The sequence below is a fragment of the Indicator indicator genome, chromosome 40 (genome assembly GCF_027791375.1).
Source record: "Indicator indicator isolate 239-I01 chromosome 40, UM_Iind_1.1, whole genome shotgun sequence".
Lineage (NCBI taxonomy): Eukaryota > Metazoa > Chordata > Aves > Piciformes > Indicatoridae > Indicator > Indicator indicator.
In genome coordinates, this window is record NC_072049.1 from 1,134,693 (window position 1) to 1,158,147 (window position 23,455).

Here is a 23,455-nt window from a genome sequence, read left to right on the forward strand (position 1 = left end):
TCTGCAGGCCTGGCTGAGGGCAGCAATCAAAGAGAGTGCTCAGGGCATTTTCCCGAGACGTGCAATTCCCAGCTGAGTCCTGATGAATTTTAATAGCCAAGGAAGTCCCAGCTGGGCAGGAGAGGGCTCTGGTGACTCAGGTGTTTGCTATTCCAGGCATGAAGCTTTTGAGCTGTCTGGTGACACTTGGGTCTCATTCCACTGCTTGCAACCCAGGAACGTGGGGCATGAAAACCTCTGCTCAGGGTTTGTGGTGTTCCCTGGATATCAGGTTTGGAGATGGAAGGGAAGAAGGAGCTGCCTGCTGGCTGAGTGAGTAGAGCATCCCTCTGGTCCCTCCTGCATCACCCAGCTCAGGGATGAGTCTCTTTGCCCCACCTGCAGTGCTGTGGTTGTTGAGGGTGGGATTCTGCTTCCCTCTTTCACTCTGTGTTCTTTGAGTCTTATTTACCTGAAGCACCAAAAGTTTTGTGGTAAAAGCTGAGCTGAGGCAGGAGATCACCGGGTGCAGGAAGGGATCTCTGTGCTCTGCTGGCCCTGGGAAGTGTGGGCAGCTCTCTGCTGCTTCCCAGTGAGGCTGGGGAGGCACAGGAACAGGGCAGAGAAGCTGTGGATGCCTCATCCCTGGAAGTGTTCAAGTCCAGGTTGGAAGAGGCTTTGAGCCACGTGGGCTGGTGGGAGGTGTCCCTGCCCGTGGCAGGGGGTTGGAACTGGATGGTCTTGAGGGTCCCTTCCAACCCAACCCATTCCATGAATCTATGAGGCTGTGGAGCCTCCACTGGAGACTTTCCAATTCCCCCTGGATGTGTTCCTGTGTGCCCTGCCCTGGGTGCCCCTGCTCTAGCAGGGGAGCAGACTGGGTGATCTCTGGAGGTCCAACCCCTGGCATGCTGTGGTTCTGTGACTCTGCTGTGCCATGGGAGCCTGTCCACAGCCAGCAGGACTCTGGCTCCAGAACGAGGGCAGAGTGGTGTAAGAACAAGCAACAGACAAGGATTTGGGGTTTGCTGGATGCTGTTTTATTGTCTAGAAGGCAAGAGAGGAAGTGCAGAATGGTGACACTAAAGGCAAAGTCCCACACCCCAAGGGGAGCACTAAGAGCCACACTAACATCTAAGAGCCTTCTACACGGAGGGGGGAGGTCCAGGGGTGCTACAGAGGTCCAGGAGTTGAAGGACAGAAGGAAAAGAAGAGCCGAAAACTACAAGAAGCTCTCGAGGTGCTCACTCCACGGTGAGCCGGTGGAGCAGAAGCAGTCAGAGCAGGTTCCCCTCTCCTGCGGGAGCCGCAGGGACGGAGCAGCAGCCCCGGGGCGGCTCAGCAGCGCTTCTTGATGCTGGCGCAGCACTGCTGGATGGGGATGCAGCACTTGGTGGCGGGGCAGCAGGGTGCGGGGCTGCAGCACACCAGCACAGGCTTCTTCACCACGTAGGAGCAGCAGGACAGGCAGCCGCAGCAGCAGGGACGCTGCCCGCAGCAGCAGACGGACTTCTGGCACACCTTGGTGCAGCAGACGGGTGGTGGGCACGGGACACAGCACTGCTGGCACGGGACACAGCAGGGCTTCTGGCACGGGACACAGCAGGGCTTCTGGCACGGGTCACAGCACTGCTGGCACGGGTCACAGCAAGGCTTCTGGCACGGGTCACAGCACTGCTGGCACGGGTCACAGCACTGCTGGCACGGGTCACAGCAAGGCTTCTGGCACGGGTCACAGCACTGCTGGCATGGGTCACAGCAGGGCTTCTGGCATGGGTCACAGCAGACCTGGCACGGGTCACAACAGGGCTTCTGGCACGGGTCACAACAGGGCTTCTGGCACGGGTCACAGCAGACCTGGCATGGGTCACAGCAGGGCTTCTGGCATGGGTCACAGCACTGCTGGCACGGGTCACAGCAGGGCTTCTGGCATGGGTCACAGCAGACCTGGCATGGGTCACAGCAGGGCTTCTGGCAGGGGTCACAGCAGACCTGGCATGGGTCACAGCAGGGCTTCTGGCACGGGTCACAGCAGGGCTTCTGGCACGGGTCACAGCAGACCTGGCATGGGTCACAGCAGGGCTTCTGGCACGGGTCACAGCAGGGCTTCTGGCACGGGTCACAGCAGACCTGGCATGGGTCACAGCAGGGCTTCTGGCACGGGTCACAGCAGGGCTTCTGGCATGGGTCACAGCAGACCTGGCATGGGTCACAGCAGGGCTTCTGGCAGGGGTCACAGCAGACCTGGCATGGGTCACAGCAGGGCTTCTGGCACGGGTCACAGCAGACCTGGCATGGGTCACAGCAGGGCTTCTGGCACGGGTCACAGCAGACCTTTGGGCAGGGGTCACAACACTGCTGGCATGGCTCACAGCAGACCTTCTGGCACGGGTCGCAGCAGACCTTCTGGCACGGGTCGCAGCAGCAGGGCTGCTGGCAGGGGCTGCAGCAGACAGTTTTGGTCTTCACCACGGAGCAGCATCCTGTGGAGCAGCAGGCAGCAGAGCACATGGTGTGTGTGTGGGGAGGCTGAGGTGGGACAGAGAGAGGACCTGGAACAGAAGGCAGCTCAGACACAGCCTGGCCTGGGACACAGAGCAGCTCAGACGCCTCTGAGCATGCAGAGGAGTTTTGGTTTGGAACACAAACCATGAAATTGTTCTGGTTGGAGAAGACCTTTGAGAGCATCAAGTCCAACCCTTACCCAGCTCTGGTTCCTGCTAAGCCATGGCCCTCAGCACCACATCTCTGAGTCTTCCAGGGATGGGCATTCTGCCACCTCCCTGGGGAGCCTGGGCAAGTGGTTGCTGAGAACCCTTTTGCAACAAGCAGTAGACAATCAGGACAGGGAAATTTGGATTTCAGAGCTGTAGATTCAGGGAACCATGGAATCACAGAGCCGGAGAACCATGGAAGCATAGAGTCAGAGAATCATGGAGCTACAGAACCATGGAAGAAAGAATCAGAGAATTATGGAATCACAGGACCATGAAAGATGGAAGCAGAGAATTATGGAAAGGTAGAAGCAGAGAATTATGGAAAGGTAGAAGCAGAATCCTGGAACTGCAGAGTCAAAGAATGATGGGAAGAGAAGCAGAGGATCACAGAACCATGGAGGCAGAGAGTGAGAGAATGATGGGAAGAGAAGCAGAGGATCACAGAACCATGGAGGCAGAGAGTGAGAGAATGATGGGAAGAGAAGCAGAGGATCACAGAACCACGGAGGCAGAGAGTCAGAGAATGATGGGAAGAGAAGCAGAGGATCACAGAACCACGGAGGTGTCAGAGGATGATGGAATCACAGAACCATGGAAGAGAGAATCAGAGAATCATGGAGGGACCAGCAGAGTGCTGCAGAAGCACAGAACCCAAGAATCACAGAATCAGGGAACCCTTTGGGTCCCCCAAACACCTTCGAGTCCAACCCCCTGCAAAGGTCAGACCCCAAGCCAGGTCCCCACTCAGTGCTTGGCCAAGCCCCATGGAGAAGCCTTGCAGGCAGCTCCCACTCACCTTGCTGGCTGAGCAGTGCAGCTGAGTGAGGAGCAGAGGGTCAGGGGCAGCTTTTTATGTCCCCCAGAGCTGTGCTGCCGGAAATGAAGCTCCCCAGAGCCATTCCTGCTCCTGCACTCAGCCTATACTTATCTGCTGAATCTGCCTGGCCTCTGCCTCACTGCTGCTGACCAAGCCCTCAATTTTGTGGCTTTCATCAATTTGCTTGGCGGATTTTTGACAATTTTTTAATGTCAACTTAATTCTTGCCAGCTGTCCCTCGGGCACCTCTCTGCCCAGCTGGGCCTCGGGGCAGGCTGTCAGGTGGAGATGTTGGGTGGCATCTTCATCAGTGAAGAGCTTCATCAGTGTGGGGAGGGAATCAGTGGATTCCAGAGGCCTTCTGGACATCAGCTGCTCTTCAATGGGATTTCGGAAATAGAAATTCATGGAATCATGGAGTGGCAGAGGCTTGGAGTGACCTCTAGAAATCATCTCATCCAACATCCCCTGCCAGAGCAGATTCACCTGGAGTGGGTGGCAAATGATGGAGTCCAGGAGGGTTGTGAAAGTCTCCAGAGATGGAGACTCCACCACCACCTCTCTGGGCCTGCTCCCAGGGCTCTGTTCCAGAGTTTTGCTTTTGGATGCAGAAAAGGTGAAGCCTGAGGTCTTTCTTTGGGGGTCTCTGGTCACCAGCTGGGCAAATACAGCACAGAAAATTCCTGAGACCCCATCCCTGCTGCCTCATCACATCCCCTGTGGAATGCTGTGATTTAAGTTGTCTCCTGTACTCAGAGTTCTCTGTGGGATTGGTTACCTCCAGAAATGAAGAGCTCTGGAGATGCTGAGGGGCCTGGAGCACCTCTGTGAGGAGCAGTGGCTGAAAGCCCTGGGGCTGAGAGCCTGGAGAAGAGCAGCCCCAGAGGGGATCTGAGCAGTGCCCAGCAAGGAATTTTAGGGACCAAGGTCTTTGCACATCCATGATGGAAATTTGGGACAGGCTTTGGGTCAAACCTGAGCACAAGTTTTTTCCAGTTCCTTTTGGAACACAAAACCTTCTGGAATTTTTTCCATCTTGCCCCTGCCTGGTGTAATTTGATCTGCAGAATTCCTGCTCCATGCTTTTGATTCTTTTCCATCCCAGAGGTGCCCTCAAGCAACAGCAGAGCCTCCTACGGATGTTGTTCCTGGAAGAGCTTCCACGCTCAGGCTTCAGTCAGCACTTGGCAGTCATTAGCACTGCTGTTAATGATCCTGTTGCAATTATTCATTAATGATGTTGATATTTATTTGATGGGGAGGGCCTGGAGGCCTCACGTGGTGTCCTCAGCATCTTTAGGGATTTCAAACTGAAGGACATCCTTGGAAAAATTAATCCTGCTCCAGGCAGGGGCAGTGCACGAGACCCAGCCCCGGGGCTGTCAATGCTTCCCCCCTGAGATCAGCCCAGGAAGGCTGCTGCAGGGCTGGGCAGCTGGGGGAGCAGAGCACTGTGAACCCCTGAGCACCCTCCAGCTGCACTGGAGGTGCCCTGGATCCTGCTGAGGTGCAGCAGGGAAGGTTCAGACTGTTCATGCTCATTGCAGGCTGTCCGTCCTCGTGTCAGGCTGTTCATGCTCATTGCAGGCTCTCAACCCCAGGGCTCTCAGCCTTTGCTCCTCAGAGCTGCTCCAGGTGCCCCACAGCAGCTTTCTGGCCAGCCCTGGACTCCCTCCAGCAGCTCCCAGGCTCCCTTGAGCTCTCCTCTCTCTCTCCACTCCGTTTTTGTTGGGCAGCTGCTGGCTTTGTCTGGCACACTCCAGCTTTTAGGAAGCTTCCAGGTCTCACCTGCAGCAGTTCCAGCACCGTGGGGTCAGCACTTCTGCAGCCAAGGTCAGGCCCTGTCCACTGACAGCTGGGCTGCACCTCTTGCTAATTAATGACCAGGTGAGGCCAGGCCACTGCCTCTCGTTATGGTCTAATTAGTGACAGAGGTGTGCAGAGGCTCAGCTGGTAAAGGAGGCTCAGGGCTACCTGGGAGGGGATTTCTGAGCCTTCAGAGAAAGGACAGGAAACTGTGAGAGGAAAAGTCCTGGAGAGCATCCTGAGCAGAGAGTTAAGGGAGAAAAAGGTCAGAACGGGGCAGGTTTCTTTGTGGCTTGTGCAGGTTTGGTGCTTTGCTGCCCAGGGAGGTTGTGGTGGCTCCCAAAACCCAGCTGGATGTGTTCCTGTGCAACCTGATCGAGGAGGGATGCCTGAAGCCAGGAGAAGCCTTTACAGGGAGGGTGCTGAGACCCTGGGACAGGCTGCCCTGGGAGGTCGTGGATGCCCCCAACCCAACCTATGAACGAATTGATGGAATGGAAGGGAATAAAATGGGATGGGATGGAATGGGATGGGATGGAAAAGAAAGCAGAGAAGCTTTGTTCTTGTTCTCCCCTCGCTGCTGCCATGTCTCATCCTCAGCTTGCTGGGACCCTGCAGCTGAAGCACAGCCAAGAGTGTGACCAATCCAGAGGCTTTTGTGGGGCTAGGGAAGAGGGAAGGAAGTGTATGTGGTTAGTCACAGAACAGAGAGTTGGAGGCTTGGGGCAGCAGGGAGAGAGAGCTCGAGGGCAAACCCCCTCCTGTGGCAGAAAACCTGAGTGGCTCAGTGCCCAGCTGCAGGGAGGTGAAGAATTGTGGAGGGAAAGGGTTTGCAAAGTGGATGCCAAGGGTCTGCTGGGCATGAGGCAGCTCCCAGGACTGGCAGCAGGCTGAGCATGGCTGAGTGATTCATTAATTGCTCTCTGCAGCCTGCCTGCAGCTGTCCCTTGCAGCAGCAAGTTCCTGCACAGTGACACTTTCCCTGTGACCCACAGCTCACTAATTCCAGAGCCCTCTGCCCAGCTGCTCATTCCCTAGGCACCCGCAGTGCCCAGCTCACCCAGCTCCTTTCCCACCCATTTCCCAGCCTTGGCAGGGGTGAATCAGCAGGGGAAAGCTTCTCTGCTTCCGCACTGTTGGAAGTGACTTCCCTGAGGGTGTCCCAGGGCAGGCTCCAGGTCTGACTCTGTTTTGTTTCCCAGCAGCAGCTTTTGAGGATCTCAGCTGCTGTAAAAACCTGGACACAGAGGTCAGGCCCCTGGGGGGGGGGTGTGTGTGACCCTGAACCCCTCTCTGCCCCTGCTGAGCTGGCTGCAGGTGCTGGGTTGCAGCAGGAAGTCTCCCAAGGTGTTCCTCCTGCTCTCTGCCTGCACTGCTGAGCTCCTGGCACCACTGCTGGGTGCTGTGGGCACCTCCCTTGGTTTCCACCTTGCTGTTCCTCCTGCTGAAACTGCTTTCAGCAGTGATTGAAGCAAAGCTCTTAAACCCTGAGAGCCAATAGAGGCCCCAGGCAGGAGTTGTGCTGGAGACCAAAAACCATCCAGAGCTGTGCGGCAGGTGAAGAATTTTTATTGTCTTGCTGGAGAAGGAAGGAGAAAAGCAAGCAAGCAACTGTCCCCAGCAGGCAGCAGGCTTGGTGCTGGCAGAGAGAGGACAACCAGCTCAAAGCTGCCTGAGCTCAGGGTTCATCCTCACACCCAGATGCCCTCCAGCCACTTGGGAAGTGGAGGATGGCAGCGACGTGGCACAGCTGGCACGGAGAGGAGCTCAGGGCTCTGGGTGAGGAGCAGGGTGCTGGGCCCAGCTGTGGGGCTGGATGCTGCTCCTAATACTTGGGGCACTTGGGTGGCAGCTTGCAGATGTTCTTGGTGTACTGGGGGCAGTAGGGCTGCAGGGGGGGGCAGTAGGGCTGCAGGGGGGGGCAGTAGCGCTGCACAGGGGGGCAGTAGGGCTGGACGGGGGGGCAGCAGGGGGTCACATAACTGAACTTCTGCACAGGCTGCCTCTGGATGCTGTAGTGGCAGGAGGGTCCTGAGCTGTGGCAGGAGGGCCCTGAGCTGTGGCAGGAGGAGTAGGATCTGTGGCAGGAGGACTCATAGTCGTGGCAGGACCCCCGGGAGCACATCTTGCTGGAGCAGTGGCAAAGCTGTCAAGGGTAAGAGATGCACCTGGTGAGAGCAGCCCCAGAGCCAAATCCCAGATCCCAGATCCCCTTTTGTTGCTAACATTTGCCTGGGGATCCCCTAGGCAGCTGCTTCTCCTTCCCTTGCTGCCCAACCCAGACCAACCTCAGCCCTGAACCTGCCTCGTCTGCAGGCTTTGCTGTGCCAGCTGTGGTGTGGAGCTGCAAGGTGGCACCAGGAGCCTCATGAGTCACTCCCCAACCCTTCCTCCTTGGGAAACAGCTTGGACCTGATGTCACCTGAGGACCCCTTCGTGTGCCTTCGCTGCACCTTCTCCAGTGATCCTCATCCCTCCATCCACCAGACCTGGTGCCCAAGGCCTCATCCAACCTGGCCTTGAGCACCCCCAGGGAGGAGGCATCCATGGCCTCCCTGGGCAGCCTGCTCCAGAGTCTCCTCAGCCTGCTACTGAAGAACTTCTTCCTCAGCTCCAGTCTGCCCCTGCTCTCCCTCAGCTCCAAACCATCTTCCTGGAAACACCCTCAGGGAAAGTCCCTCTGCAGCCTTCCTGCAGGATCCCTTCAGGCAGCTCTAAGGTCCCCCTGGAGCCTTCTCCTCTCCAGGCTGAACACCCCCAGCTCCTGCAGCCTGTCCCATAGCAGAGCTGCTCCAGCCCTTGGATCATCACACTCCAGCAGTTCTGTGTCCTGCTCCTGCTGGGGACACCAGAGCTGGAGGCAGTGGTGTAGGTAGGGTCTCAGCAGAGCAGAGCAGAGCAGAGCCTGCTGAGCCTCTGGGCTACCTCCCAGCTCCCAGCAGGTCCACACAAACCTCTCGTGGATGCTTCTTCCCCCTCAGCATCAACAAACAGCCAAATGTTGTCTTACCCTCTTCAGCTGCAGGCAGAAGGTCTGGAGGCGAAGGAGAGCGACTGAGGAGCTCTGGGCTGAGTGATCTTTTATAAGGCTGCAGGAGGGCTCTGGGCTGTCAGGCACCTCCCTGTGACACCAACCTCATCATTTCCACTGTCACTCCTGAGGTGTTTGCTCCCTGCTGGCTTCCTCCGTGCCACGCCGGATTGCTTCCCAGCTAATTCCCAAGGATCCTGGGCGGCGTTTCTTGCCCATTTCCTGCAGTCTGACACTAATCTCCTGGCTCTTAATTAGCTGCCAATGGGCACCTGGGGTTGCATCAGTGGCAGCAGGGCCCTGATGGCTCAGAAGTTGCTGACTCCTGGGGCAGACCTTCCACCCTCTGCAGGTGACAGCTCAGGGCCTTGGAGAGTGCCAAGAGGAAATGGAATCCTCTGGGGCAGCCCCTGGGCATGGCTCAGTATCTGCTGTGGTCTTTGGGCCCCTGAGATGGGATGAGGGGTAATGGATGTGGGCTGGGAGAGGAGGGATTGGGACTGGAGATGAGGAAGAAATTCTTCAGAGTGAGGATGGTGAGACCCTGGCACAGGCTGCCCAGGGAGGCTGTGGATGTTCCCTCCCTGGAGGTGTCCCAGAAGCCTGTGGCTGTGGCACTTGGGGCCATGGTTTGGTGGCCATGGTGGTGTTGGGCTGATGTTGGACTGGGTGACCCTGGAGGCCTTCTCCAAGCCACACAGTTCTGTGATCCTCCCAGAGCTTGTTCAGTGCTCGGGGGCAGAGCAAACCTCCTGCTGCTGAGCTCTGCGCAGGCTGCCGAGGCTGTACCAGCCCAAGGCAGGACAGGAGTCCGAGTGGGGGAGGCTTTGCTGTTCCTTCATTTCCCAATCTGCTTTCTAAGGCATTTTGCAGGCACTCAGGCATTCACAGGTGAAAAATGAACCTAACCCTGGAGTTAGGAAGTGATTTGTTGTTGGGCAACCAAGGATTGCATCAAGCTGCAATCCAAGCTGACTCTGCTGCCCCTCGCACGGCAGCCTCACGTTGGCCCTCGGATGCTTTGGTTCCTGCTGAGCCACCAGGGCTGTAATTAGAAGCCACCACTCACAGGGACTCCACTCAGAGGGAGGTCCTCCTTGGCTGGCACCCAAGGCCTCGAGACTGGAGGTGATGTCCTCAGTCCCAGCTGGGTCCATTCCAGGTGGGAACCCAGCAGCCATCAGCTGCCTTACGTAACAAACTGATCCTGTTTGCGTCCCTCCTGGAAGCAGGGGATTTGGGATCCTGAGCAGGCAGGATTTGTGCTGGGAAGGAGTCACCTTTGGCATCCTGTTTTCACCTCCCCACTTGCTTCACCTCCCCTCTGTCATTTTTACTCTCAGAGTCATCTTGGTTGGAGAAGGTCTCTGAGATCATCCGGGCCAAGCAGCAGCCCAACAGCACCACGGCCACCAAACCATGGCCCCAGGTGCCATGGCCAAGAGTTTTCTCTGAGCACCTCCAGGGATGGGGACTCCACCAACTCCCTGTTCAGACTCCAAGGACACTGGGGTGCTGGAACCAGCAGGTGACCAGAAAAGGGCAACAAAGCTGGGGAAGGGTCTGGAGAACAGGGCTGGGGAGGAGCAGCTGAGGGAGCTGGGGATGGTGAGGCTGGAGAAGAGAAGGCTGAAAGGAGACCTCAGTGCTCTCTACTGCAGAGGAGGCTGCAGTGAGGCTGCTGTTGGTCTCTTCTCCCAGGTAACCAGAGACAGGATGAGAGGAAATGGCCTGAAATTGTGCCAGGGGAAGTTCAGGTTGGACATGAGGAACAATTTCTGCCCTGCAGGAGTGGTCAGGGGCTGGCCCAGGCTGCCCAGGGAGCTGGTGGAGTCCCCAGCCCTGAGGGTGTTCAAAAACTGTGGAGATGTGGCACTTGGGGCCATAGGTTGGTGGCCATGGTGGTGTTGGGCTGAAGGTTGGACTGGTTGAGCTCAGAGAGCTTCTCCAGCTTAGTGATTCCCATTCTCAGTGATGTCCAAATGGTCCTTCTGGGCTGATAAAGTTGGGAGAGGCTCTTGTGTCAAGCCTGTGTCGTGCAGGGCGTGCTCCTCTCATCCTCCAGGAGATAACTCCAAGATAAGGACTGAAGCTGGAGCCAGCTGAGGAGCCCTGGGTGAAGCTGATGCAGCAAAGCGGCGCCGAGAGCTGAGCAATCCTGCTCTGGAACTGGAGCCTCAGCTGGGAGGGTGCTGAGTGGGGAGAAAAGGAGAGACATGAGCTGTGGAAAGCAGAGAGAGGTTCAGCTTCTGCTTTTCAGTGTGAGCTCTCTCTGCAAACTGATGGACACAGGCTGAGGGAGCTGGAGGTGTGCAGCCTGGAGAGCAGAAGGCTCCAGGGGGACCTTAGAGCTACCCTCCAGTGCCTGAAGGGATCCTGCAGGAAGGCTGCAGAGGGATTTTGCATGAGGGGGAAGGGTTTGGAGCTGAGGGGGGATCAGGGTTAGAGTGGAGCTTAGGAAGAAGTTCTTCAGTGCCCGGGTGGGGAGGCTCTGGCACAGGCTGCCCAGGGAGGCTGTGGCTGCCTCCTGCCTGGGGGTGTTCAAGGCCTTGAGCAGCTGAGTCCAGCTGAGAGGTGTCCCTGGGCATGGCAGGGGTGGAGGAGATGAGCTCTGAGGTCCCTTCCAACCTGAGCCATGCTGTGATTTGAAGCTCAGTGGAAGAAAGAGGCTTAGAGAAGACCTTCCAGGCACCAATTTGCATTTATGAGACACCTCAAAAAGTTTGGGAATTCTGAGTCAGAGTGAGGAGTGAAGAGTGAGCTGCTGCTGGAGTGGGGACTGAGGAAGAGAGTCCCAGGCTAAGGGGAATGCAGAGGAACTCCCTGGGTTTTGTACTAAATTCATTTATCTGCCACAGAAATGCCTCTGGAATGCCTGGATTGGATTGGAGCTGCTGTTGGAACTTCAGGACGTGGGCATCTGGATGTGTGTGAGAAGAAAAGAGTGAGGAGTGCTGCTTTGGACATGAGGAAGGAACTCTTGGCTGGGGACCACTGCAGCAGGCTGCCCAGAGAGGTGGTGGAGGCTCTGTCCCTGGAGACATCCCAGGTCAGGTTGTTTGGGCTCTGAGCAACCTGCTCTGGCTGCAGGGGTTGGACTGAGCCCCTTCAGGCCCAGGGCATCCCAGGGGTCTGTGAGGTCCCAGGTGCAGGCACCTCTCAAACAAAGAGGCCACACAATAAACAACTTCTGGTTTGGGGAATGAAGTTTTATTGCCTCCTCTGTGTGCTCCAGAGGGTGACACACGACAGGGAAGCCACAGCCAGCAGAAGCCTTTCCCAGCCCTTTGGAGGAGAGCAGGGGCTGGGTCCTGCTGGCTAAATACATCAAACCAGCTCGGGTTGGGGCTTGGAGGGAAGCTCACCCCACAGGTGAGGGACTCAAAGGCTTCCAGCAGACCTACACCAGGGGAGGAGAAGCAGAGGTTCAAGCTTCAGGCATCGAGAGAGCAGCAGAGGGAGGGACGAGCTGGGGGGTCCAATCCTGCTCCTAGTACTTGGGGCAGGATGGTGGCAGCTTGCAGACCTTTGGGGCATACTGGGGGCAGAGGCGCTGCATGGGGGGGCAGTAACGCTGCAGGGGGGGGCAGCAGGGCTGCAGGGGGGGGCAGTAACGCTGCAGGGGGGGGCAGCAGGGCTGCACGGGGGGGCAGCAGGGGGTCACGTAGCTGAACTTCTGCACAGGCTGCCTCTGGATGCTGTAGTGGCAGGAGGGTCCTGAGTCGTGGCAGGAGGGTCCTGAGTCGTGGCAGGAGGTCTCGTGGCTGTGGCAGGACCCCCGGGAGCACATCTTGAGAGGCAGTGGCAGAGCTGCAGGGAAGAGAGAGACCTTGAGGCTGGTACCTGAGCAACCCTGCCCTGGGATCTGCTCTGGGTTCCCTCTGCTCTTCCCCATTCCCAGTTCCTCAGGGATAAGAAAGTGGCTTCAGGGATGGTTAGGAGCTGGGAGATGATTTCACATCCTCCACTCAGAGCATTTGCTGGACACAGTTTGCTCTTCAGAGCAGAGTGCCTCAAAGCCTCCATCTGACCTTGTGCAGACCCAGACCCTCCCAAGGTGCCTTCCCAACAACTTTGAAGTCTCTTTTTCCATGGAATCCTCTGACTGTCCTCAATCCACATTCTCCAGACTCTCTGGTTTGGTTCTGCCTCAGCTGACTTCCCACCTGCCCTTCAGCAAACAGCTGCTGTGGGCAACAAGGACTTCATCTCTGTCATGGCCAGAGCTTGGAGCTGAGGAGCAGCATCCCCCAGGTCTACCAAAGCTTTGTGGGGAGAGCCTGGAACAGGCTGCCCAGGGAGCCTGTGGCTGCCCCCTCCCTGGAGCTGTTCAAGGCCAGGCTGGATGAGGCCTTGAGCAACCTGGGCTGGTGGAGGTGTCCCTGCCCATGGCAGGGGGTTGGAGCTTGGATGATCTTCAAGGTTCTCTTCCAACCCAACCCATTCCAGGACTCTATGAAGAAACTCAAGAGAAACAAAAATTTGCCTTACCCTGGAGCAGCAGGAAGGGAGCAGCAAGAGGAGCAGCTGGAGGAGCCTGGGCTGAGGGAGCTTTTATACCTTTGCAGAGGCTGATCTGGGCCATGAGGCATCTCCTGTAACCCAATTACAGATCCCAGCCCTCTGCTGTCCCCTTTGTTCAGCTTCCGACCTTCTGCCTTTGATGCCTCTCAGCACTCTAATTGTCCAGGGGTTATTAATAGCACTGCTAATGCCTCCACCTCCCTCTGAAGGGGGTTGGAAGCTGTTTCACACCAAGTGACACCCAAGGAACTCCGGGATCTGGGCAGGGGCAGGAGGAAGAGACATTGGTCATGCAGCAGCACCAATTCCTCAGCTGCATGGAGCTGCCACGTGGAGCATGAGCCAAAGGTGAGCACAGCTCCTCGTGGGCTGTCACAGCTCCCTGTGGGCTGTCACAGCTCCATGACAGCTCCTGGGGATTATGGTCAGGGTAGGAATATTGCAGCTGAGGGGCCCAGTGGGGCAGGATATTGTAATGAGGGATTTGGCCCTACCCAAGGGTGTCCCTCACCTGAGATTCCAAACTCTTTGTCCCACCAAGGGTTGCTTTTGTTCCTGTGTGCTGGGCTGACCCTGGCTGGATGCTGGGGGCTCAGGGAAGCTGCTCTGAGGGAGTCCTCAGCTGGCCTGGGGAGAGCAAACGGAACAAAGGTTCAGGGATGGAGATAAGGTCAAAGCCAATTGTTATCAGCTGAGGTTCATAGAATGGTTTGGTTTGGAAGGGACCTCAAAGCTCATCCAGCTCCAATGCCCTGCCATGGGCTGGGACACCTCCAGCAGCCCAGGCTGCTCAGAGCCTCATCCAGCCTGGCCTTGAACAGCTCCAGGAGGGGAGCATGGACTGGAGGATCTTCAGAGCCTCCAGATCTTCCAAGCCCTCAGCTTTGTGATGCACAGAGGCAACATCAGAGCTTTGAGCTGCTTGCAGGACAGGAGGAGGTGGCCTCAAGCTGCAGCAGGAAAGGTTGAGGTTGGATGTGAGGAGGATTTGCTTTGCTCTTGTGAGCAGTTGGGTCCTGGACCTGCCTCCAGGGTGAAGTTCAAGATTCTGAATTCCACCACGATGCTGAGGGTGGTTTTGGACTCTGAGCTGAGGCCCAGCAGCAGCATTGATGCCCTGCTCTCAGCACCCAGCCAGCAGCTCTCCTGCCAGCACATCCTGGCCATGGCTGCAGCTCAGGAGGGGCACAAAGGCAGCAGAGTCATGTGGCAGGGTCTGATGCTTCTGAGCCTGCATCTTCCCCTGACTCATGGCTGAGCTTCCATCTGCTTTCCTGCTCTGTGCTCAGCTCTAGCCCAGCAATTACCTTTCCTGGTCCTATAAAAGGCCAGGAATGTGCCAACACCTGGTTGGCATCGTGGCTTAGACACCAGGCACAGGGACTGTGGGGTGGTGCTCTGCTGACTCACTGGAAGCCCTCAGACAGCTCCCAGTGATGCTCTGTGCTTCAGCATCACTAAGTGAAAAACTCAAACTGAGAATGGATGGAGGCAGAAACAATTTGCTGCAAGGTTTGGGGCAGGCTGCAGTCAAGCAGCAGCTTCAGAAAGCTTTGGTGGTGCCTGGGAGGGTCCCTGGTGCCCTAGAACCCAGGGGAGGGGGCAAAAGGAAGCCTCAGGTGTGTCAGGTGTTGAGTGTGGGGAGCCAAGAGCAGGAAGCAAAGTCAGGTGTGGTCAGGGGCCAGCAGAGCTTCCATTCCCCAGGAGCTGTCTCACTGCTGAACCTCCAGCTCTATAAAGTTGCCTCTTTTCAGGCCATTGCCCTCAGTCTGAGTCTCCTGTGGCCCAGGTAGGTGGCTTGGGTGTGATCTGGAACCTTTATGGAGATGCATTTGCAGGCTGCAGCTCTGTGCTGAGGGAGGTTCTCCTGCAGCCTCTGCTCTGAGGCCTCAGCTGGAGTCCTGGGGCCACTTCTGGGCTCCTCAGGTCAAGCAGAGAGGGAACTGCTTGAGAGCAAAGAGCACTGAAGATGATGAGGGGCCTGGGACATCTCCCATGAAGAAAGGCTGAGGGTCTTGAGGCCTTTCAGCCTGGAGAAGAGGAGGCTGAGGGGAGATCTTCTCAGTGCTGATCAAGACTTGGAGGGTGGGGGTCAGGAGGAAGGGGCCAGGCTGTTTCCAGTGCTGCCCAGTGACAGGACAGGAGGTAACTGGCACAGACTGGAGCATGAGGAGGAACTTCTTCACCTTGAGGGTGGTGGAGCCCTGGAGCAGGCTGCCCAGGGAGGTGGTGGAGTCTCCATTTCTGGAGGTGTTCAGAGCCCTCCTGGACATTTTCCTGCTGGCTTTATGCAATCTGCAGCACATCCCAGCCCCGTGCTGAGGCAACACAACCCCAGCCCAGGGGAATTTTGCTGCCTCTGCTCCTCAGGCTCTTCCTAAGCCTCTGCTCACATGGATGGCACAACCTGCAGTGCTCCAGCTCAGCCAAGGGTGTGGGTGAGAGGCTGGACTGCTTAGAAAGAGTTAGATAAGAGATTTTTATCTCCCCTTCCCTCAAATGCTTTCAGTCAGACCCAAACCCAGCCTGCAGCCTCCAGCCTGGCTTGGGTTCAGCCTCCTGTTTGGCACTGGCAGAGGGGTCCTGGGGTGTCTGGTGGGACAGGACCTTCTCTGGCTCCACAGCAGCTCCATGCAGGCTCAGAGCTGCACCTTCCTGACCTGGCTGCTCATTCCTTGCACCTGCAGTCATGGACCTGGCACATGGGAACGATGCTCCTTGGTGTTTTAATTAACTCTAATAACTCTAACAAGTGCTAATCATCAGCTCCTTGTTGCTGTCAGAGACACAAGTGCAAAGCCTTCACTAATTAAATATCTGCCTCATTACACAGGGCCCTGCTCTGCTCCCACAGAGCCATGGATTGCTGCCAGGATCTGCTGGGGGGCACTGGGAGAGGAGCTCAGAGTGATGGGAGGCAGCTGCTGGGCTTTGCGCCTGGCCCCCTCCTGATGCTTCTTTTCCCCTGCACCTGCAAATGGAGCCCAGGACTTCTCTGGCCTCTGCTGAGAGTTCCCTCAGCCCTTGGTGGGAGCACTGAGAGCTCCTCTTTGTTCCTTCCCAGTCCTGTGTGGTGTTTCCCAGCCTGGAGCTCACAGGAGGCTCTGCTGCAGAGCAAAGCCTGACCCCAGCCCAGGCAAAGTTTCACCAGGGCCATGTGGACTCTGCTGGAGCTTCCCAAGCAGGCAGAGCTGCCCTGCTCCAAGTTTCTGACTAACAACTTCTCAGTCAGGAGCAGCCAGAACCACAGAACCACTGGGGCTGGAGAAGAGCTTTGACATCATCAAGTCCAACCAGGCTCTAGCTCTACCAGGGCCACTGCTGCAGCACATCCTGGAGCACCACAACTAGAGGCAGGAAGGGGAAGAAGCTTCAGTCCTGCCTGTGCCCTGGGTGGACTCAGCTCTCACCCTCAGCAGCTCTGCTGCAAAGCCAAAGCTTCTCCTTTAGCTCCTCCAACACGTGAGGGTCAGGGCCAGAGGTCACAGAGCCAAGTGCTGGGATTAGCAAAAAATATTGAACATGGAATGGTTTGAGTTGGAAGGGACCTTCAAAGCTCATCTACTCCTCTCCTGCACTGAGCAGGGACATCCCCAACTGGATCAGGTTGCCCAGAGCCCCATCAAACCTCTGGGCTTTAGTGTCTCCAAGGGTGGAGTCTCTACCATGTCCCTGGGCAACCTGGAGCAGTGTTCCACCACCCTCATGCTGAGGACCTTCAGCCTCAGAGAGCTTCTCCAGACCCAGCACCTGGACTGCTCTGGTGAATGCAGGAGGGGTGGGGACTGGGGAGCTGAGCTGGGCCCCAGCACTGCTGCTGGAGTGCAGTGGGAAGGGGGGAAGGCTGCGAGGAGCTGGGGAAGGCTGCGAGGAGCTGGGGAAGGCTGCGAGGAGCTGGGGAAGGCTGCGAGGAGCTGGGGAAGGCTGCGAGGAGCTGGGGAAGGCTGCGAGGAGCTGGGGAAGGCTGCGAGGAGCTGGGGAAGGCTGCGAGGAGCTGGGGAAGGCTGCGAGGAGCTGGGGAAGGCTGCGAGGAGCTGGGGAAGGCTGCGAGGAGCTGGGGAAGGGTGCTGAGGGTACAGAGGAGGAAGATGGTGGAAGAACAAGAGGACACCAGCAGGTTGTGTGAGTTTTAGGCTTTAATGTCACAGCTTTGCTGTGCAGACAGCAGCAGGGGGTCACTGGATTCTGGCTCTGCCGTGGTAGGCTGAGGGTCAGGGTGGGCAGAGGTGCCAGGGGCTGGAGGGATGGGGCAGGACCTGCCCAAGCTCAGGGCTGCATCTTGCAGAGGCGGGGCTGGGGGCAGCAGCATCCCCAGCGCTGACCATCGCCGGGTCCTGGTCACTTCTGCTGCTGCTGCGGCGGCCACTGCACCGCCTGCTTGATCTGCTGCTGCTGGCACGGAGCGGCCACCGGCACCTGCCCGGTGACCACGGGGCCCTGCGGCTGAAGGACAACCACGGGGGTCGCATCCTGCACGGCGCTGACTTCGTGGCAGACGAGCCCCTCGGAGCCGTGGCAGGACCTGTCGCTGTCGTGGCAGGAGGAGCTCTCGGAGCTGTGGCAGCCTCGGTCACCGCGGGAGCACATTCTGGGGCTGGAGAAGTCTGGGGAGCAAAGACCTCGGCAGTTAGGGGCAGGAAGGGCAGAGTGCGTTCCCCACCCTGCTTGGGCTTCCGAGTTCCCTGCGGTACTCAGCTCAGAACCAGGGAATCGTTAAGGTCGGAGGAGTCCTGCTGGGGGCTGCATTCCCTCGGCGCTGGACCAGCCCCCAGCATCCAGACCCCTTCCCGACCCCCCCAGCATTCCCCAGCTCCATGTCTGCTGGGCTCCAGGAGCTTTCCCCTTCCTTTGCTGCACCTCTGAGCCCTTGTGGCAGCCCTGGGGTTACCTCAGGGCTGTGCAATGCAGGAGCAGAGGAGCTGTGGGCTGCCAGCTCCTGCTGGAACAAGAAGGTTCCTCCTGCCAAGGAGAGAAAAGCTCAGAGCCTGGAGCCACAGAACTGAAGTGCAGGGCTGGTGGCACTGGAACCTCAGCAAAAGGCTCTTTGAAAGCCAGGGGCTCAAAATGAAGGCTCTGAGCCTTCCTCCCTCCTTGTGTCCTCTGCTCTGCAGACTCTTGGCTGTGTCCAACTTCCTGAGGAAAATCCTCTGTGCTCCCAAAGCTCCTTCTGAGGAGAGCTGAGGTTGGCAGGAGGCAGAGGACATCTGAGCTATGGCAGCTGAAGGCTTCCTGCTGCTCCTCCCTCCTGCAGCTGGAATTTCCCTTCCCAGATCTCTCCTAAATTTCTTCCAGGGCAGCTTAATCCTCTCAGCGGCTGAAGGCTGACATCCTCCAAAGGAGCTTGGTCAAGGACTGAGGCTCAGAAGCTCAATCAGAATTCCCAAAGTTGCTGGTGAAAGACTCTCCTGCTGCCTCCCAGCCATCCCATTCTTGCTTATTTCACCCCCAGTTTCTCCTTTGGAAGCTCAGAGCACTGAGGTGACCCCAAAGCTCTCTACAATGAAACGGGTGCCTGGGGACCAGTGCTGGTGACACCAAACTGCCCCAGGACTGCTGTGGTTGCCCTGCTGACCTTAGAGGTCTTGTGCAGCCCTGATGGTTCTGTGGTTCCCTGAGAACCTGGCTCCCAGAGATCCCAGCAGCTGCAGGCTCAGCCCTGCCTGGTGAGCTGTGAGCTCTAGGGAGAGAAGTCAGCAAAGAGGAGAGCTCTTACCTGGCTGTGGAGGCTCTGCAGCAGGAGTGGAGCTGAGTGCTGAGCTCCTCTCCCACCAAAGAGCTTTTATAGAGCTCTTAACTCTTCCTGAAAGTGCAATAAAGCCCCGGGGGGAGATGACCGAAGGTATTTACTCAACAGCCACACCCTCATTACCCACCACCTTCAAAGGCTCCCTCAGCCTGGGAGCTGTGATGGAGTTGTCATCCCCTGCCTGGCTTCCTCCTTGCACAGCTCTAATTGGGCCCTGCCCGGCAGTGCCCCGGCAGTGCCCGTGGGCGGCTGCAGTGTCTCAGCGGCGTGCCAGGCTGAGTTCTCTGTTGCAAAATGGGTGCCAAAGGTGCTGCCTCTCGGGGTTTCTGTCCTCCTGAAACTTCTCACCCAAAGTCTGGTCGGGAGGCAGGACAGAGGTCGTGGTGCCTGCTCACCTCAGACTGCTCCTGAGGCAAGAGGCAGCAGCTTTCAGGTTCCTGCCACACCAAGTGGCAAGGCTTTAGGAAGCCAGAGGCAGAGAATCACAGCAGCACAGAATCACAGCAGCACAGAATAGATCTGCTTGGAAGAGACCTCAGAGATCCTCCAGCCCAACCCTGCACCCAGCACTGCAGGCTCAACACTAAACCATGACCCCAAGCACCAGCTCCACACAGCCCTCCAGGGATGGTGACTCCAGCACTGCCCTGGAGCCTGTTCCAGTGCCTGAGAACCCTTCCAGTGAGGAAATATTTCCTGACACCCAGCCTTATCCTTCACCAGCACAGCTTGTAAGGCCTCAGCACATCTCCTCTGACAGCATCTCTGAAGTTGTCTTCACCCTTTAAGAGCTCTGCAGGTGGCAGAAGTGCAGCAGCTGAGGGTCCCCTCTCCATCTGCTCTCTCCCTCTCATTCCCCAAAGTAATCAAACCAGGACAAAGAGGCTCCAAGAGCTACAGCTGGAGAGTGACCTGCCCAAGCCCAGGACTTTCATGGTTTCTGCTGGGAACAGTTACAGACTCATGGAACCATTAAGGCTGGAAAAGACCTTTAGGGTCATCCACTCCAACCACAACCCAATCACCATCACCACCAAATGATGTCCTGCAGCACCACACCTACAGCTCCTTGGGATGGGAACTCCACCACCTCCCTGGGCAGCCTGTTCCAGTGCCTGACCACTGCTGCAGGACACAAATTGTTCCTCCTGGCCAGCCTGAACCTCCCCTGGCACAACCCAAACCCATTTCCTCTCACCCTGTCACTGGGAGAAGAGACCAACAGCAGCCTCAGTGCAGCCTCCTTTCAGGGAGCTGCAGGGAGCAGAGAGGTCTCCCCTCAGCCTTCTCCTCTCCAGATTACACAACCCCAAACTCCCTCAGCCTCCATACCCCTCACAGCCTCACTGCTCTTCTCTGGGCACCCTCCAGCCCCTCAATGTCTTTCCTGTTCTGTGGTGTCCAGAATTGCACCCAGCACTCAGGCTGTGACCTCACCAGGGCTGAGTAGAGAGGCAGCATCACTGCCCTGCTCCTGCTGGACCCCACTCTTGATCCAGGCCAGGCTGCTGGTGGTCTCCATGGCCACCTGGGCACTGCTGGCTCACCTTCAGCTGCTGTCCACCAGCACTCCCAGGTCCTTTTCCACCAGGCTGCTTCCCAACCACTCTGCCCCAAGCCTACAGAGCTGCTTGGGGTGGTTGTGACCAAAGTGCAGTCCTGGCTGACACCTTGGGGGGAGCACTGAGGACTCTTTGCTCTTTCCCAGCCCTGTGTGGTGTTCACCAGACTGGAGCTCACTGGAGGCTCTGCTGCAGTGCAAAGCCTGACCCTAACCCAGTTTTATTTTGCATCAGGCAATGTTTCATCAAGGAAACCTGGAGCAGTGTTCCACCACCCTCATGCTGAAGACCTTCAGCCTCAGAGAGCTTCTCCAGACTCAGCACCTGGACTGCTCTGGTGGATGCAGGAGGGGTGGGGACTGGAGCTCTGAGCTGGGCCCCAGTGGGAAGTGGGGAAGGCTGTGAAGAGCTTGGCAGAGGAGGGTTTGGGAATGGTGCTGAGGGTAAAGAGGAGGAAGATGGTGGAAGAACAAGAGGACACCAGCAGGTTGTGCTTGCTTCAGGCTTTAATGAGCAGACAGCAGCAGGGGATGATTGGATTTGGGTTCTTGCATGCCAGGGCAAATCAGGGCCCTGCCATGCCAGGGTGAGGGTCAGGATGGGCAGAGGTGCCAGGGGCTGGAGGGGTGGGGCAGGACCAGCCCAAGCTCAGGGCTACATCTTGCAGAGGAGAGCAGGGAGCAGCAGTTCCAGCACTGACCATCAGCTTGTCCAAGTTGCTTCATTACTTGGAGCAGTGACCCTTGCCTGCTGCTGGGTCACTTCTTGATGCCCCACACGCTCGTCGTGAACATGGCACACCCTCCAGACCCCTTGCCAGGCTGCTGGCCATGGTGGGAGGAGGTCTCGGAGCTGTGGCTGCCTTGACCTGCAGGAGAGGACATTTTGGGGTTGGTGGAGCCCGGGGAGCAGAGACCTTGGCAGTTAGGGGCATGCAGAGCAGCCTGCACTCCCCACCCTGCTTGGGCTTCAGAGTCCCCTCTGGTGTGCAGCTCCAAACCCGGGAATCATTAAGGTTGGAGAAGCCCTCCAGGATCATCCACCCCAACCATCAAGGCTCTTAGCCTTCCTCCCTCCTTGTGTCCTCTGCTGTCCTGCTGCCCTGCAGACCCTTGGCTGATCAGTGCCTGGTCCCCTCGATTCTCCTTGGAGCACTGACCTTCGTCATGCCACTCATGCTGGCCAGAGTTGACGTTCCCCACATGTCTGCTGCCTATATTCTGTACATTCATGTTGCCTCTATTGCCTTTGTTTGACACTGGTGCTGAGATGTTCATGGTGCCCCCTCCAGACCCCTTGCCAGGCTGCTCGTCACACTGGGAGCAGCTCTCGGAGCTGTGGCTGCCTCCTTTTCCACGGGGGCAAGTTTTGGGGTTGGTGAAGCCTGGGGAGCAGAGACCTTGGCAGTTAGGGGCATGCAGAGCAGCCTGCACTCCCCACCCTGCTTGGGCTTCAGAGTTCCCTCTGGTGTGCAGCTCCAAACCCGGGAATCATTAAGGTTGGAGAAGCCCTCCAGGATCATCCACCCCAACCATCAACCCCACCCCACCATGGCCACCAAACCCTGTCCCTAGGTGCCAGGTCTGCAGCTTCTTTGAACACCCTCCAGGGACAGGCACTCCACCACTCTCTGGGCAGCCTGGTCCAATCCCTGACCACTCCTGCAGGACACAAATTGTTCCTGATATCCAACCCAGCCTCCCCTGGCACTACTTGAGGCCATTTCCTTTAATGAGCCACTTGGGACTCAGCAGCATTTGCTTCATGCCCAACCTGTTTCCCCTGCTGGGGGCTGCATTTCCCCCCATGCTACACCAGCCCCCAGCATCCAGCTCCCCGACCCCCCCAGCATTCCCCAGCTCCATGTCTGCTGGGCTCCAGGAGCTTTCCCCTTCCTTTGCTGCACCTCTGAGCCCTTGTGGCAGCCCTGGGGTTACCTCAGGGCTGTGCAATGCAGGAGCAGAGGAGCTGTGGGCTGCCAGCTCCTGCTGGAACAAGAAGATTCCTCCTGCCAAGGAGGGGAAAGCTCAGAGCCTGGAGCCACAGAACTGAAGTGCAGGGCTGGTGGCATTGGAACCTCAGCAAAAGGCTCTTTGAAAGCCAGGGGCTCAAAATGAAGGCTCTGAGCCTTCCTCCCTCCTTGTGTCCTCTGCTGTCCTGCTGCCCTGCAGACCCTTGGCTGATCAGTGCCTGGTCCCCTCGATTCTCCTTGGAGCACTGACCTTCATCATGCCACTCATGCTGGCCAGAGTTGATGTTCCCCACATGTCTGCTGCCTATATTCTGTACATTCATGTTGCCTCTATTGCCTTTGTTTGACACTGGTGCTGAGATGTTCATGGTGCCCACTCCAGACCCCTTGCCAGGCTGCTCGTCACACTGGGAGCAGCTCTCGGAGCTGTGGCCGCCTCCTTTTCCACGAGGGCAAGTTTTGGGGTTGGTGAAGCCTGGGGAGCAGAGACCTTGGCAGTTAGGGGCATGCAGAGCAGCCTGCACTCCCCACCCTGCTTGGGCTTCAGAGTTCCCTCTGGTGTGCAGCTCCAAACCCGGGAATCATTAAGGTTGGAGAAGCCCTCCAGGATCATCCACCCCAACCATCAACCCCACCCCACCATGGCCACCAAACCCTGTCCCCAGATGCCAGCTCTGCAGCTTCTTTGAACACCCCCAGGGATGGGAAGTTGAACACCTCCTGGGCAGCTTGGTCCAATCCTCCCTCCTTGTGTCCTCTGCTCTCCTGTTGCCCTTGGCTGGCACCAAACTGCCCCAGGACTGCTGTGGTTGGCCTTGATGAAGTCTTTTGTAGCCTTAATGGTTCTGTGGTTCCCTGAGAACCTGGCTCCCAGTGACCCCAGCACCTGCAGACAGCCCCAGCTCAGCCCCAGCCTGGTGAGATGTTGGCCCCAGGGAAGTAACGGTGCAGGAGGCTCTTACCTTGGCTGTGGAGGCTCTGGAGGAGTGGAGCTGAGCTCCTCTCCCACCTGACAACTTTTATAGGGTTCCTAACACTCTTCCTGAGAATTCAAAACCCCTGGAGCAAAACAACTGAAGCAATGTCCCCAGCAGCCCCACCTCTCATTATCCACCACCCTCCCAGCCCCATGCAGCTCAGGGTTTTTTGGTCGGCTTGCATCCACCTGGCAGTGCTGCAATCAGTTCTGCAACCACAGCCTCAGCTTCTCCTTTCCCCTGCCATTAGCACCTTGAGGGTCCCATCTCAACAGGGCTCTCTCTGTGCCTCTCAGCCATTAACTCTCTCTCCAAACCATCAAA

At 57.5% G+C, this 23,455-nt stretch overlaps 2 protein-coding genes across 2 annotated transcripts; both read right to left on the bottom strand.

The window, feature by feature from the left end:
* Positions 1-1,317: 1,317 nt before the first annotated feature.
* LOC128978967 (keratin-associated protein 5-4-like) lies at positions 1,318-2,490 on the bottom strand. Its single transcript, XM_054397023.1, has one exon. The coding sequence runs from the start codon at positions 2,488-2,490 to the stop codon at positions 1,318-1,320; it is 1,173 nt and encodes a 390-aa protein (XP_054252998.1).
* Positions 2,491-7,144: 4,654 nt separating this feature from the next.
* Positions 7,145-7,444, bottom strand: LOC128978969 (sperm mitochondrial-associated cysteine-rich protein-like). The gene has a single exon (XM_054397025.1). It carries the CDS (start codon positions 7,442-7,444, stop codon positions 7,145-7,147), a length of 300 nt encoding a protein of 99 aa, XP_054253000.1.
* Positions 7,445-23,455: the final 16,011 nt, after the last annotated feature.

Bases quoted from the DNA above. Each gene is read 5' to 3' on its own strand.
- LOC128978967 (XM_054397023.1), bottom strand. From the start codon at position 2,490: ATGTGCTCTGCTGCCTGCTGCTCCACAGGATGCTGCTCCGTGGTGAAG.
- LOC128978969 (XM_054397025.1), bottom strand. From the start codon at position 7,444: ATGTGCTCCCGGGGGTCCTGCCACGACTATGAGTCCTCCTGCCACAGA.